This window comes from Aquarana catesbeiana, linkage group LG03 (genome assembly GCF_042186555.1).
Source record: "Aquarana catesbeiana isolate 2022-GZ linkage group LG03, ASM4218655v1, whole genome shotgun sequence".
Classification (NCBI taxonomy): Eukaryota; Metazoa; Chordata; class Amphibia; order Anura; family Ranidae; genus Aquarana; species Aquarana catesbeiana.
In genome coordinates, this window is record NC_133326.1 from 171,873,983 (window position 1) to 171,890,426 (window position 16,444).

The 16,444-nt window shown below is 40.2% G+C and overlaps 1 protein-coding gene across 3 annotated transcripts in view; it reads right to left on the minus strand.

Annotated features, from left to right (window-relative positions):
* Nucleotides 1-16,444, minus strand: part of GRM3 (glutamate metabotropic receptor 3) — a 433,119-nt gene that overhangs the window by 107,780 nt on the left and 308,895 nt on the right. For all 3 annotated transcript variants that reach the window (XM_073619541.1, XM_073619542.1, XM_073619543.1), the window contains exon 3: nt 13,741-14,590. In XM_073619541.1, coding sequence (XP_073475642.1) covers nt 13,741-14,590 — 850 coding nt within the window. The remainder of the gene's footprint in view (nt 1-13,740; nt 14,591-16,444) is intronic.

Sequence of the window (16,444 nt, forward strand, 5' to 3'; positions counted from 1 at the left end):
TCCAATTGGTAACAATGATTTACTGTATCCACAATCACAGTTTCTACATGTTTCACCATATGGCTTCATCAGGAAAGAACGTGGTGTTTCGTTCATTAAATGTAAGAGCCTATAATCAGTCAACTTATATGTTGAACAGAGAATAGAACGAGAGAGACAAAGAATTAGCACAATAGTCATAAGCAACTTATATAGTATTGTACACATATGTCTACAGTTACACACATGGTGAGTGGCCCTAGAAAAAGTATGTAGATTCCTACCTCATATACTGAGTATGGGAACCAAAACTAAACTATAATGTGCAAAATCTGGTGCAGATGTGCATGGTAGCCAATCAGTTTCTAATTACAGCTTGTTCAGTTTTGACAAACAAAAAAAACTGAAAGCAGGTTGGTTTCTATGCAGAGCGGCACCAGATTTTGCATTCTCCAGCTTTAGCAAATCAACCCTATGTCTATATGCTGTCCTTTAGTGTCTTTTTTTGTCAGAATGACCCTTTAAAGCCATCACATGACTACTTACTTCTCTCTTTCTTGTTCTGCATAGTAGGGAGCTGTAAGTGTGAAGAAGTGGCACTGAAACATCACTTCCAGTGACACAAACCGCTCCTGCACTAAATTTCCCATCACTCTTTGCATCAGGCAATGGAGCTCAAACAATTTCCACCAGGAATGCTGCTGCTATCATGTAGGGTTGACTAGGGCATACTGGCCATGACTGTTGTGTGAGTGTCCTTTCTCCACAACAACCCTGAGTCACTGGCAACTGGTCACTGAGTCACTGGTGGCTGTAGCAGCGTTGTTCAGTTTCAGTGACTTGGAAGGAAGGGTGAAAATGCTGGGCATAACCCCACATACATTTTACAGCATTGCCTCCCAACATGGGAAGCAGACCTAAAGCATGTTTACTGGCAGGATTAAAAGGTATTATTCGCATTTAACAAATATACAGCTCTGTACTGTGAACACTGCTTAAAGTGTTACTAAACCCAGGAGTTTTTATACTGCACTGAGCTGTCCTGTGAGGCTGCAGGGCTCCTGACCCTCTGTCTGGACATGTCTGGACAGTGCAGATTGGCCCTGTGCTGATCACATACACTCTCCCAAGAAAAAAAGCCTCTCTAGCAATACACACCAAACTGAGCATGTGCAGCCTGACTCCAAAGGCTCTGTCTTATCCAGACTTGCCCAGGGGGACAGTACAGTGAGGGGAGGATCTGTGCATACAAGATCAAGCAGCCTTTTTACACAATGCAGAGGATTAACCCCTTAGGTCCCACAGTGAGTATAACAAGCATGCTTTACTGCATATACAGACTGGTTATACTATTGTGTGTTTAGTAACACTTTTTTTTATTAAGGTTATAAAGAAGAACACAAAGTCTACCCTAAGGTAAAGTACAACATACAATTTTCATAAAGTAGAAGTACTTCAATGAGAATCATCAATGCAAAACTTGCACAATAAGAATATAACAAACATAATATAAAAAACAAAATGAGGGCACAAGGCCTTTAGGGCACATAATACGGGAAAAATACAAGAAATATCTTTGTCAGCACTGATAGGCAGGGGATGTAATGAATTATAAACTCACTACATCATGTTCCAGTGAATTTAGTTTGTAAATAATATAATAAAGTCAAGAGAAAAAAAAAAGAAAAAGAGGCGTGGGGAAACAGAAGGAAGAGAGGAAGAGAGGAGGGAGTCATCAGCTCCCAGCCAGCACAGGACCTGACTATAATAATTGCAGTGGGGGATGGCTCAAGGTTCGAGAAGAGACTCGTCAAAACTGGGGGGTAAGAAGTGATCTACCCAGGGTTGCCAGATATTGAGATGTTTAGGTATTTTGTCTTGGATGGTAGCTTCAATGGTACTATGGATCATGGCCTGGGTTATTCTATTGTTGGTTTCAGTAAAACAGAGTGTGGGGGTCTTCCAGGCTTGTCCTATGGTCTGTTTAGCTGCTGTCATGACCTGCAGGAAAAGACGGAACTGGACTCTAGTAAAGTCCAGGGTATTATGATTCAGTAGTGCAAGAGACGGGCCTGGGTCTAATGTTGTGTTAAGCAGGGTAGAGGTCATTCCGAAAATCTTAGCCCAAAATTGTTGCACAACGGGGCAGGTACACCAAACATGGACATGGGTGCCTATTTGGCCACAGGTGCGAAAACAGGCAGGAGGGTACCCAGATAGAAATCTAAAGATCCTTACCAGGACCAAATACCACCGCATCAGGACTTTATAATTCATCTCAAGTGCTACAATGTTTTGGGAAAACAGATTTAGTGGTCGCCCACATATCATCCCAATCCTCTGCCTCCAGGATGAATCTCCAGGTCTCTAGACCACTGGGGTTTAGTAACACTTTAAGGCACTGAAGACACTGTACTCTTTAGGGCTCATTCACACTAGCTTTAGTCTCTTAAAAGTGATCTGTGTTGGGATGGCTCTTCAGAAAACATTTGACAGGTGGTCAGGAGGCATTAAATCCCCTCCTCATTGTTTGCTTTAACCTGTTAAACCTGGCACTAGTGTGGCATGACCACGTGCATTGCACATAGTTACAGAGAGCTTGCAGGATGGCCTTATTCACTTGAAAGGGTTGCAATCAGTGGGTGCTATACCTACTGAAAGTGACAGGGAGTATAATTCTTGCCACAGCCACTGGCTCTGCAACTAAATGAAATATCCATTGGGGAAGCATTTCACAACCACAGGATTTTACCTCCTTCAAACCTCACCTATAATTGAGCTGTTGTAGGGACTCTGTCACTACAGGGTCAAAACAAAAAGGAAATTACTATTAAAATAAAGACTCTATACTTACCTTTCCTGTGGCCCGTGTGCTGAAACCCTGCTGAGATTCTTCTCTCCAGTTGCTGTATATATTGCATACTTTCAGGTGTGTAGACTGCTTGCTTCCCCACAACATGCTGTGGTTCCTTCTACCTACCTGTATGTCACTACTGGATGTACAAGTCGGTAGGGAGAGCCACAGTATGCAGAAGAGTAAGTAGGCATTTGACCCACCTGAAGGGTTGAAAACTTGAAGCAGCCATAAAGCAGCAATATGGCAGTTCTTCAACACATGGGATGCCACAAATATAAGTATAGAGCATCTTCTTATACAAGTAATTTTTCTTTCTAAGGGCAAGATCACGTTAAGGTTACAGTGTCTTCTATTTTACAGTTTTTCACTTTTGGCTGTATGCACAGCAGTAAAATAATTTAATGATTGCTTTAAGAATTATAATATGGTTCACTGCTGTTGGTAAAGAAAAACAGAACGGGAAAACTCTGCAGCCTCTTCTTTTTATTGGATTATTTGTTTCTGTGTTTACAATAAAAGCAATGAAATCATAGCAGCTATTCAGATCCCTCCTACATCACATCATTCAAAGAAAAGTGAAAGGTTGAATCTAATTGGTTGCATAGGGGTTGATTTACTAAAACTAGAGAGTGCAAAATCTGGTGCAGCTGTGCATGGTAGCCAATCAGCTTCTAACTGCAGCTTGTTCAATTAGGCTTTGACAATAAAACCTGGTAGCTGATTGGTTTTTATTTAGAGCTGCACCAGATTTTACACTCTTCAGTTTTAGTAAATTAACCCCTATGTGTCCGCCATGTCTCCTTCCATTTTGATAATATGTCTGTTACAATCATCTAGTCACATTACCTTATTATTATTTCAAGAGAGCACCTTTTTACATGAAATTTATTTAAACTGAGTAGGGTTTAAAAAAAATAAGAACATAATTGCTTTTACTTACCTTGAAACTTTTTTTTTGCCAAACTGAAATGCTGAAACAGCTAACTGTATAATTTGACTTTTGTTCTTCCTGATTAACTTTATAACCTAACCTTGTATTTTTGTTCTACTTACAATAAACACTAATTGCTGTATGGAGCATTTAAAAGATAAAACTATAGCTTTAAAAAGGTGATTGTAAATGGCAGCCTTCTGTTTACTTAGCAAACCCATATCCCCCTACTTCGACCTCATATCTTACCATAATCCTATCTCAAAGGCTGTAGTCCGAATTTCACTTTCTTCTGGTTTTCAAGCCTGGTGACACTGCTTGGTGTGTGTACAGTATATTATATATTAGAGAAATAGTCACCTATTAGGCATGACTTTTAGGCTAGGTTCACACTAGTGCGAACTGGACGCGGCTTTCCCTGCATTCAATTTGCATGACAGGAGATTGTGACCAGCTCTCAATGGACACGGTTCACATATTTCCATGGCCGTCTGCAGTGTGAACCCAGCCTTAAGTTGTTTGAAAATACATTGTTGTACTTACAAGGTCTAATTGATGGTTAATGTGGCTTATGCTAACTGAGGTGTATAGCTTCAAAGCTGTAGATAGGAACAACAAAAAGGTCTATTTGTTTATAAATCACGTTGCATATTCCTATTTCCTTGATGCTCAAATGTGGACTTGTGATCACACCAAGATCTTGAATACTGCAGAGAGCAGCACCAGCTATTCCTGGAGTATTTTTGTGAGTGTGGTGCAGGAAGTGGGCCCTGGGTTTACCAGCGGTGGATAGGTACTTAAAGTGGATGTAAACCCAATGTCATCCTTTCTAAACTACTGCCATAGGGTTTATCTATAAGGATATACATGCCTCTTGCATGTATCTTTACCTATCAAATGTCTCCCCTCTGTCTGTTATGAGACCCGAAAAACTGCAGATTCTGTGGGTGGGTCTGTTGTCTGGAGCTCGGTGGGTGGAGTTGCGATGTCAGTAGACTCCCCGCCCACCTCTACACTCCCCTTGTCAATATGCATTTTCTGCTGTGTATTTCTTACACTGAACTTCTGCTATGATCTCTAACATCCAATGAAAAGACAGGAAAGTAACCACATGACTTCAGCATGCCAAATCGTGCTGAGGTGTGGAACAGCCAATCCTTGCAGAGCTGCTGAAGAAAGGAGTGGGGGTGGGAATTAAAAAATAATGCATGTCTTAGGCTAGTGCATGAGATATGTAAATCACCTGTCACTCACAGCAAGGGGGAGGATTTGACAAAGTTTTTCTCTGTTTGTCAAGATTTATCTCACCGAACAATAAAAGAGGATTGCTCAGAGCTGGATTAACTCTTTGTGGCAAGACTGGGCTCAAATGATGGGAAATCTTATACTCTACATTATGACATAAAAAAAAAAAAAATCGGGTTTACATCCACTTTAATTAGTTAGATCAGTGGTGGTCAACTTAAAAATTATAGAGGGCCTCAAGTGACACTTCCAGAGGGCCGCACAATAGCAGTGCATCTCAACTCCCAAAAATGATGGTCCTGCTGCATGTTTTGAAGTGTATCACAATGCATGCTGAAGAAGTTAGAGTACAATAACACCAGCATGGGTGTCATTAAGTGTAATTAGTGGCTGCAATAATAACCCCCAACATTGGTATCAGTACTAATACATTAACACACACTTTGCGTCAGTGGCAATAAAAGTCAACCCACTATAACCCCCCTTCCTGCTTTGGGGGTCAGTGTCAGTGAAAGTTACCATCCCCCTGTGCTAGTGGTCATGGCAAGTTAACCCTCCCACACACCCCTATATTTCTGGTCATGGCAGTGAAAGTGTCAATCCCCATCCACCTTTATTGGTGGTCATGGCAGTGAAAGTGTTAACCCCTATCCCACTGGTGATCACTTACCCATCACACACTTCTACACCACTCCCTCCCTTGCCTTAGACTGGGACTTTACTTGAACCGTGGGAGGAGATAACTCTGCCTGCAGTACAGTCTCTCTTTCAGTGCTGGGCACTGGAACAAAGACAGCATGTTCAGCGCCTGGCACCCTGCTGCCACTCTGTAGTTTAACTAGTGCCCAATAGCCTGCAGGCGGCATGTAGAGGGCAGGTGGACTGCATGTTGAGCACCAGGGGCTTACATGGTGACTCTGCTGAGTTCAGTGCTGAAGATAAGGTGAGTAAAGCTGCTTGAACTTGGGCTTTAACAACATATGAACTATTCAGTTGGCAATACAGGAAAAACTGCTTTTTGTGAATTAGGCATATTTTGCTAAACAATATGGAAAAAGAGATTTAAAAAAAAAATCAGACCTGCCTGTAGTCTGTGAATAATACATTTTGTAAATGAATTGCAAATAGTCTACGCTGCTCATATCTAGGAATTAAGTGCATGTGGTAAGTACTTACTGCAAAAACAGATAGGAGAACAAAACTTCTCATACCACACTTTTTTTTTTACAAGAAAAAAGTCTCACTTACAAATATATAAAATTCTATTTTAAAGATGATATTGAAAATCATTACCAAGAAAAATGTCGTGTAATTTCTTAACAGTTTGTCAAAGCAACACATTTGTTTACATTTCCATGATGAGATATGAAGATGTTACAACTCCCACTTATTAACTCCCACTCACATTTCCTGATGTCTTGCCACCACACACATCCTTTTCAAGTGGCAACAGATTTCTTGTAAAAACAGTAACTTCTATTTTGCTACACGACCCATTTTTCCAACCATTTATTTTCACATATGTCCAGTGACCAGAGAAGGACTAGCTGCCATTACTGCTGTTTAACTAGGTCATGAATGTGCACATTTACAAGGAATAACTGAATCCTGCTAAAGTATCCATGCCAATTATGTTTTCTCAGGACAGTAGACAGGAAGATTATCCCAATGATACAGGTCTTCCTATATGGGACTGTTTGAGGAATATTTGCAAGGTATGAAACATTTAATGACTAAATGTTGGTATTGGATATGTAAAACTGATCTCCAGGCTGATATGAAAATATACCAAATAATACAGCATTGTAATCATTAAAACATAATTAAATGTATTATATGAAACTAGCATAAGCATCTGAATTTGACTTATTGGCCTCTTAGCAGTTAGGCTAGGAGGGGGAGGAGCAAAACTAAGAGCCAATCAGGTTTGCTGCTTGCATATATATTCACAGGAAGAAAAAGCAGAGGGATGATCTTTTTCTGCTTCTTCACTGTACAATAACAGGTTGGGGGCAGGAAGATGATGTCTAACTACAACAGAAAAAACCCTTGCTATACAGTCTGGCAGAGCTGTAAAATTATTAGGACTAGATGGAAAGAAATACAAATCCTTTAATAAGTAAAAACACTCCCTGATGTATTTAAAAGAGAAGTATGGACTTTCCAAAAAACAAAAAACAAAAACCTTTATACTCCCCTAGGTAGATACAGCATCGATCCAATGCTGAATCAGCCCCCCTTCGGCTCTGAGAACTGAGCAATCAAAAACTACTGATACTCAGCCTTCTGTGAGCAGAGAGCCATTGACTGCCAGCCCGGGTTCACACTGGAACTGGCTGCGGATCGTACAGGAGTGATGTGCGTCCCTGTTCCCCGTTTCAGGGACGATTTAGGGCCAAATTTATGACTGAATTCGGCCCTGAAACTGAGCCAAAGACACGCAGCATTTCTGTGCAGTGCACTCCGCAGCTGCAATGAAGGTATGTGAACCGGCTACATAGGGAGGTAGTCACATTCTCCTGCTATGTGAAGTGGATGTAGAGAAAACCGCATCCAATTCACATAGGTGTGAACACGGCCTAAGTCTCCAGCTTTCTGCTGTGCCCCCCCGCTCTCACTGGAGTGCTGGGCTGTGTAGGGGCTGGGAGGGGCTGGCTCTAGCTCTCAGCAGATCACTGAGAGCCTGAGCCAGCTGTTGGTCAAGGATTCTGGGCGGATCACAACTATATGGTCAGGATCTTTTCAGTGCCTGGACCAGCTCTGTGACGGTGACTGAAAATGGATCACAGGGGTGCAGAACGAACTGCACTCTTGTAATCTATAGGAGAAGTATAGCCAAAATAGCTATGGCTATGTTTCTTCTTCTTTAACCACTAGCCGACCAGCTCATGCAGATATTCTGAGGCAGGTCGGCTCTCCTGCGTGAATCGCCGCACCTGTACGGTGGCTCGTGCAGGTGCAGTTGCAGGTGGGCGCACACCGGCGCTGGTGTGCTGTAGCTCCTGCAGGTCTGGTGGACTGATGTCCACAGGTGACCAGCGATAGCCTGGTAGAGAGGCAAAACGGGGATCTGCCAGTGTAAACAAGGTGGATCCCTGTTCTGACAGGGGACATGTCAGAGATCTACAGTTCCCAGTGATCGGGAACAGTGATCTCTGTCATGTCCCAGTGAGCCCACCCCCAATATAGTTAGAACACACCTAGGGAAAACAGTTAACCCCTTGATCGCCCCCTAGTGTTAACCCCTTCCCTGCCAGTGTCATTTTTACATTGATCAGTGCATATTTATAGCACTGATCAATGTAATAATGTCACTGGTCCCGCTAAATGGCTGTAATGTTGCAGTCCCACTAAAAATCGCAGATCGCCGCCATTACTAGTAAAAACAAAAAAAAATAAAAATAGTCCCTAAATCTATCCCATAGTTTGTAGACGTGATAACTTTTGTGCAAACCATACAATATACGCCTATTGTGATTTTATTTACCAAAAATATGTAGAAGAATATATTTTGGACAAAAGTGATTAATTCATTTGTTTTTTTATATTTTTTTTGGATATGTATTATAGCAAAAAGTAAAATTTTTTTCAAAATTGCCGCTCTTTGTTTATAGCGCAAAAATAATGACCACGCAATATCAGTTAAATTGATGCAGTGTCATATCGCAAAAAATGGCCTGGTCGTGAAGGGGGCAAATCCTTCCGGGGCTGAAGTGGTTAAACAACACATTTAGCTGTTTGCCTGGAGTTCAGCTTTTAGGTGAAAATCTAACTATAGAATCTGAGTTACACATCAACTCCCTTAATTTGTTTAATTAAAGAAGCACACTTGCCCAAGCTTAGCTTAAATCTTCCTTCAACTAGAAAGTGGTTTTAAGAAAAAAAGGGGGACCAGGGGGTCAAGGGACAGGGTCAATCAATGAGGAATACACTGGCTATAATTATAGTTTAGAAACAATTTATTGCAAAATATATAATAAAAATAGTTTCCACCCACATAGTAGAAAATAGAACTAACCTCCACCACTAAGAAAGTGAATAGTACAAAAGGATAGATACACCACCTGGTACCCACTACATACATGTCAGATATCCCCATACATAGCAATGATGAACAGCGTCTAACTGAACTCACTCCTGGGAACAGTATGGTGACCTATAAGGGACAACAAAATAATCAATAAAATGATAACGAGAACGATGCTGAGTGACAATGATGGAATCACTTGTGAAGAACAGCCTATCTGGAACCTGCTGGTCCTTAAGCTAGGGTAAAAAATCACTGGGAGCATAAGCAATGAAGTTCATGTGGATTCTCCTGTTGAGGATGCAACTGATGACAGTTCTGTAGTCTGCCGCACTTACATAGGGATGTGATAGTCAAATGACAAAGTGTGGGAAGCGGCTTGTATAGAACAAATAAATTGCAGCCAAACACATACCTTCTGTCCTCTGCCCTCTCTGCTATGCAGTGTGAAGGGGGGGGGCGTTCCCAGGGTTTCCTTCAATATGATGGCCGCGCTGACCCGATCCCCGGGTCTGTGGTAATCGGTACTTGAAGGGAAAAGTAACTGAGGTCCCTCAAGCTGATCTCTTAGTGTATCAACAGAGTCGCCAGGCACTGCAGCTGTACGGCGTAGAAAGCAGTAGTCAACACTAGCTGCTCAGCTGTCAAAGAGTGGGGGCGTCTAGCATCCTCTACTTATTCATTCAGAGACTCTATCATCCCAGCACCTACACGTCCAGCTGAGCTGGCTTTGTGGAGCGTCCCACTTCAGCTGTGTGCAGCTAGTGTTGACTACTGCTTTCTACGCCGTACGGCTGCGGTGCCTGGCGACTCTGTTGATACACTAAGAGATCAGCTTGTGGGACCCCTCAGTTACTTTTCCCTTCAAGTGATGATTACCACAGACCCGGGGATAGGGTAAGCGCGGCCATCATATTGAAGGAAACCCTGGGAACGCTACAGGTCTTCCACTACCCGGCCTGTTATTGCTCGTATCCTGAGATCAGCTGTTCCCCCCCCCTTCACACTGCATAGCAGAGAGGGCAGAGGACGGAAGGTACGTGTTTGGCTGCAATTTATTTGTTTTATACAAGCCGCTTCCCACATTTTGTCTTTTGACTATCAAATCCCTATGTAAGTGCGGCAGACTACAGAACTGTCATCAGTTGCACCCTCAACAGGAAAATCCACATGAACTTCATTGCTTATGCTCCCAGTGATTTTTTACCCTAGCTTAAGGACCGGCAGGTTCCAGACAGGCTGTTCTTCACAAGCGATTCCATCATTGTCACTCAGCATTGTTCTCATTATCATTTTATTGATTATTTTGTTGTCCCTTATAGGTCACCATACTGTTCCCAGGAATGGGTTCAGTTAGACGCTGTTCATCATTGCTATGTATGGGGATATCTGACATGTATGTAGTGGGTACCAGGTGGTGTATCTGTCCTTTTGCACTGTCAGTTTCTTAGTGGTGGAGGTTAGTTCTATTTTCTACTATGTGGGTGGAAACTATATTTATTATATTTTGCAATAAATTGTTTCGAAACTATAATTATAGCCAGTGTTTTCCTCATTGATTGACCCCGTCCCTTGACCCCCTGGTCCCCCCTTTTTTCTTATATATGCTATGGTCTAGAGGAGCGCACCTGCTTCTGTTTTTTATTGACAGCAGGTATTTGGCTTTGTTTCCAGTTATGGGTTTGTGATTCGACGTGCCACACGTATCTATACACATTACCCATCCTGGAATGGCATATTATAGGCATAATTCCCTTCCATATTTTTTTGTTTTTTTCATTAGAAAGTGATTTTAGTTAGCCTGTATATGGCCTTGCACAGCTTTCATAAAACCCATTGGACGGGGGGAATTCAATAAAGCTGCTGCACCACTTTTCATTAACCTCGTGTTAATGTATTGTACCAAAGTAATGAAGCATCTGCAACACTTTTGGTTCTGACAGTGACTTGTGAACCAAGTTCAGGTGGTTCTAAATTTTTGCTTTTACATTGTGGCACAATGAATACACCAAATTCAAAATAAAATACAGACAGTTCATTTCTTACAAAAGTCGAGTTAATTAAAACCAATTCTCTTTTGGCATACAGAAAGAGAAACTGGCATAGACAAATTTTGCAAAAGTGTCTTGTGTGCATTCTAAAAGAGGCACAGCATGCGACAAATTAGTTCTAAACAGACGCATGAATTTGGCACATGCCGCACCACTTTTAGAATGCATGAGAGCCACTTTCACATAATCTGTCTTTATGAAATTCAGAATTTCAAATTATGAAATGTTACAACTGTGGCTTCCTTTTGTATTTCTCTAGCAAAAATGTATATAAATAGCAAACTGTTATTTTGTCGACAAAGAAAAACTCTCATACATTTGCACTAAGTGTGCTAGGACTGTTTAAAGAACAATGCAAAATTGTTCAAAATACTTTGCATCCAGTCAGCGCAAAAAAATGAAACTCTTTAAGCATCTCATGTTAAAAATAGACGCTTATTTGCATACATCTGCAAATGCATGTAAAGCTACACTTTTGCATCAAGGCATCTCTGTAAAGTGTGGTCCCTAACATTAAGCCATCTGAGTTCCAAATTATAAGACCTATGGCAATGCAGTAACTGAAGAAAGGTTACCAAGAGGCAGCCCTCTCCTTCTTTATGGGACAGCAACATACAGAAGCCAAATATCGCTCAAGGCAGCCGCAGACTTCCAGTGTGTTATTTGCAACAAATCAAACACAATAGCAATGACAACCACTCTAAATTAATCTAAAACAAGCAAAAAAGAGGGAAAGGGGCACATGGGCAGACAACATACATAACAAAAGAACAAAAGAAAAGGTTGCCCAGCAGCCTTTCAAGCTGGTCAGCCCTAAAAACTAACCGTTTCAACATCTTTGAAAACAGAGAATTTGAAGTGTAAGTGATACCCTTTATTGGCTAACTTAACCCCTTTACAATCGCCTATTACATATGTGTGCTGGATAAAGGCTGGGCTTTAACACTCACACACTGCACACATGCGACACTAGGCAGCCAATGTTTATGTGCTGGGAATGCACTCACTGCACACTCCCAGCACAAAGACTCACTCTAGATCAGTGTTTCTCAACCTTTTTTCAGTCAAGGCACCCTTTAAAATCCTGCATAATCTCGAGGCACCCCATTCTATAATGGTAAAAACGAAACTAATAGTTTTACGTAACGCAGCAACATCCACACACATAGGACACCCAGCGTTAAAGGTGATTTATTATTTCAAAGCAAAACACGCTGACTAGTATTCCAATGTTTCTCATCCGCACTCAGATAATGTGACCCCAGTGCTGACAGAAGGTGCAAGGGTGGGGCAAACAAGGATGCTGTGCAGGCGCCCGATGTCTTCCTTATAAACCATGTCATTGGTTGTTAGGCGGCCAGCGAATAGAAGGTTGAAATGGTGCACAATGATAACCTGTGGCTTTGTGCAACTAAAAGGCAGGCTTGATCCACCCTCTGGTTTGTATACAATTTTTGGGCAATACTTAAATTTTGCCAAGGCACCCCTGAAGAAACCTGAAGGCACCCTGGTTGAAAAAGGCTGCTCTAGACCCAGACACAGCTCTCAGTTTAGACTAAAGATTGGTAGCCATATGGACTGGCTCTAGATCATGTGACCAATGGGTTACATGGTCACTCATTCTTTCTGCCACACTGTTTAAAGGAACGCTGGATTGGATTGGTTTTAGGATCCCATAAATGCATGGCAAAATGATCTAATGAATCTCTAAATCTTACATCTTTAATAACTGAAGTTAGCCAAAAAAAGGTATCACTTAAACTCCAAACTTTGTTTAATTGATGGCTAATATGGTACAATACACTACAACATCTTTGAGAAGCATAGATTGTTGTTGCATTCATTTTCAAATACATGTAAAGCCACACTGCTGCATCAAGGCACCTTTGTAAAATGTGGTCCTTATCATAAAGCAATCTGAGTTCTCAATTTCCCCCAGAAATTTAAGCTGCCTTTAATGACATTAATCTTATGAACTGATGTATATATACTAAGATAGAATTGAATTAGCGACCACACTTTATTGACACAACAGTGTAGCTTTACAAATATTTGCAAATGCATGCAACAACCTGAGATATACAAGCAGATTAGTAAGTGGGTTTTTTTGTGCTTGCTAGCTGAAAAGTGTGCTGGGGAGCTTTTGTATTAACTCTGAATAGGGCTCTGCCCATATGCACCCTTACCCCTGCTAGTTTTTAAATTGATCTGGAAGGTTGCCATTGTATACATTTTTAAAGTATACTTTTATTTTCATATTCCTGCTTATTGCTTCAGCAATAACTCCTGGTGTTTTGTTTTTCCCTGTCTCCAATTACAGGATTATGTTTTTTTCCTTTACAATAAAAAAACAATTCCTAATGAATTTTAAGTAGCAGTTTGTATTCTGCTATTTAATTGTGAGCAATACAACTTACAACATTCATACCCCTCAGCTTGTAATTATGTAGTGCAACATCTGCAGTTGATGTTGCTATCACGGAGTTCACATTACCAAAGAATCTCCTTGCCTGTGTATTGGTTACATTTGCTATCTATTGTTCCAGCGGGTCAAACAGATGGAAAATTGGCAATTAAAACAGATAAACAAAACACATTATTTAAAATGGCTTAGTGCAGTTAAATGAAAAGACTTCCCTCTAAGGCTTACCTGTAAAGTTAACTTTCAGCAGATAGTCCTTGTAGAGAATTTTGCCATCTAGTGTTTTCATGGCATCACACAACTTTGTGGTGTTTGAACATAGGGTCCTTTGCATGTGATGAAGAGCATGAGCCATTGCATATACAGCATTTACCACAAACATTATTTTGGATTCTTGTTCATAATTAGAACTGTTTATATTGAAGCGTTTATCACATGGTCTGTCAGTCTTGTTGTGCAGGCTACACTGAAATTTTTGCTGCCAAAAATCCTTAAACCAGGGATTGCGGTTATTATTGCTGGGATTAAGGCTTTGAAAATACTTGTCAAACTCCTTAACCTTATGGGAAGCAAGTTCTAATGTAATTGCCCCATAAGCAATGTGTTCATTGCCTTTCACAATACTTTCTTGGGCACCCCACCCATCACTGGCAATCCAGGTAAAGGAAGCATTAAATCGATTAGCAGCTGCCAAGAGTTCTCTTGTGTCATCACTGCGCATAAAAAGAACCACAACTTTAGCATTTGGCTTTTGTAGCAGTTCCCTTATAGCACTGTCATAGGACTTTTTCATATTTGATCTTCCAACTTTTTCTGAAGTGGCAATGCAGATATTTCTTAGTCGTGCTTCTTGCTCAAAAGCTTCAATTCCAGTCTCTCCGTAATCTCCCTCAGAAGCGACAGTAGATACATACGTCCAGTTAAAGAAACGCAGGATCTCAGCCATTGCTTTTGCCTGATAGAAGTCTGGTGGCACTGTCCTTGCAAAGTAATCATAACGTGATTTATCACTAAGTTTGGCACTGGTGGAAGCATAGCTTATCTGAGGAATATGGAAGAGCCTTAGCAAATTTGCAACCTGTCAATAAAAAATTAGGAAGACATTAAGAAAAAAGGATATTTTTGAAGAATACAGGAACATATCAGAATCTGAAACAATTATAAACTCTACAGAAACCACACAGGAATGAACAGTCAGCTGTGGCCTTATACATGCAGAAAATATAACAAAAAATACCAACAATTTTTTCATGATATGAAGAATTATGCTTTCATAAATTATGCCTTTTTTACAAGAAATAGTGTTGAGTTAGAGGTTTAAAACGGTTAAAACGGTTAGAGATTTAATTTAGGTTTTGTGGAAAGGGGTATTTATCTTCCTCAAAGGGTATTTATTCTGATTCTTGATAACGTCAAATACAATGCAAAATAATAGATACAATTTTTATGCAAACTGCAGTTTGTTGCCACCACCAGCAGCCGACAGAGTTACTAAACAAAGGCCCCTCTACTGAATTTTTCCCCCATTAAACTACTAGACAAGTACATAATTACACACTGAATATTATCTAGCAGATATAAGGGAGCCATGCCCAGGTCTATGTGACAGTGGGAGGGGTTCCAGCACCAATCTACCCTGTCACTAGTATAAACGGGCCAGCACTTCATGGCAGAAGAAGAAATTACTACTACTACTACTACTTAATTACAATATGAACATTATGTCAACCCAACCAGAAGAACAGTTAGTTCTGTTATTTTTTTCTTCTTCTGAATAAACACAATGCAGATAGAAAATAAGGGCAGTATTGAATATGAGAGTCTGTGATATTTTCACCCACTGACCCATTGTACTAGAACAATATGAATAAATTATTTTTTCCAATAGAATAAAATATTTAAATCACATCTGTATTTCATGCATATGCTCTGTTGCTCTGTGTATTGTCCCTCAGTAAAATATATCTGAATGGCCTGATTTTTATTGCTATTAACGCTGTTTATTATGAATAAATATGCAGGATTGAACACATATTCAAAATCAACTCCCTAGACACTGCTTCTAAATTTGATGGGGATGAACTACTTTATTTGCCATCAGGTTTGATATGTATCTGCAAAAGTATTCACTTTATTCTGCAAAAAAAGATACAAAAACTATATATTCATAAAGCTCCTTTCACTCCCCTAAACAAGAAAACATAATTTAGCCTGGCTTCCACACAATATATTTTCTTGACAATAAAACTCATTATCAAGAAAATAAAAGAAAAGGATATTAAACTAACAGTAACATATCTGGCTCGCTATTCTGGGCATGTGAGTTGACTACTTTTGTCCTTAAATTTATTTGAATTCCTAGATCACTAGTAACAGTTTTGCTGCATTAAAAGTTTGGGGCCCATCCCAATTTCTTGTACCCAGTAACTGATCAGAATACTTGTTATATTTTCACACAAGCACGGCAAAAAGGACATTTGAAATCTGATTGGTTGCTACAATCAATAAGAAATATATAACACAGTTTTCAAATGTAAGCTTCAAATATGTTCTAAAAATTATATATGTGGGTCTTTATATGTTTAAATTATAATATATAAAAATAAAATTCAATAATACTGTAAGTGTGTAAACAGGAAAGCAAATATTAGAGTTGTTCAATCAAAACAGAGATTCAATTACTGTTAAGAAAATTCATAGCTAAATGTTTGCATTTTTATAAAATCTGCTTGGTGGGTTTAATCATTAAGAAGATCGTTAAAACCAGGGATATGCAATTAGCGGACCTCCAGCTGTTGCAGAACTACAAGTGCCATGAGGCATAGTTAGACTCTGCAGCCAGAAGCATGACACCCAGAGGCAGAGGAATGATGGGATTTGTAGTTTTGCAACAGCTGGAGGTCCGCTAATTGCATATCCCTGCTTTAAACAA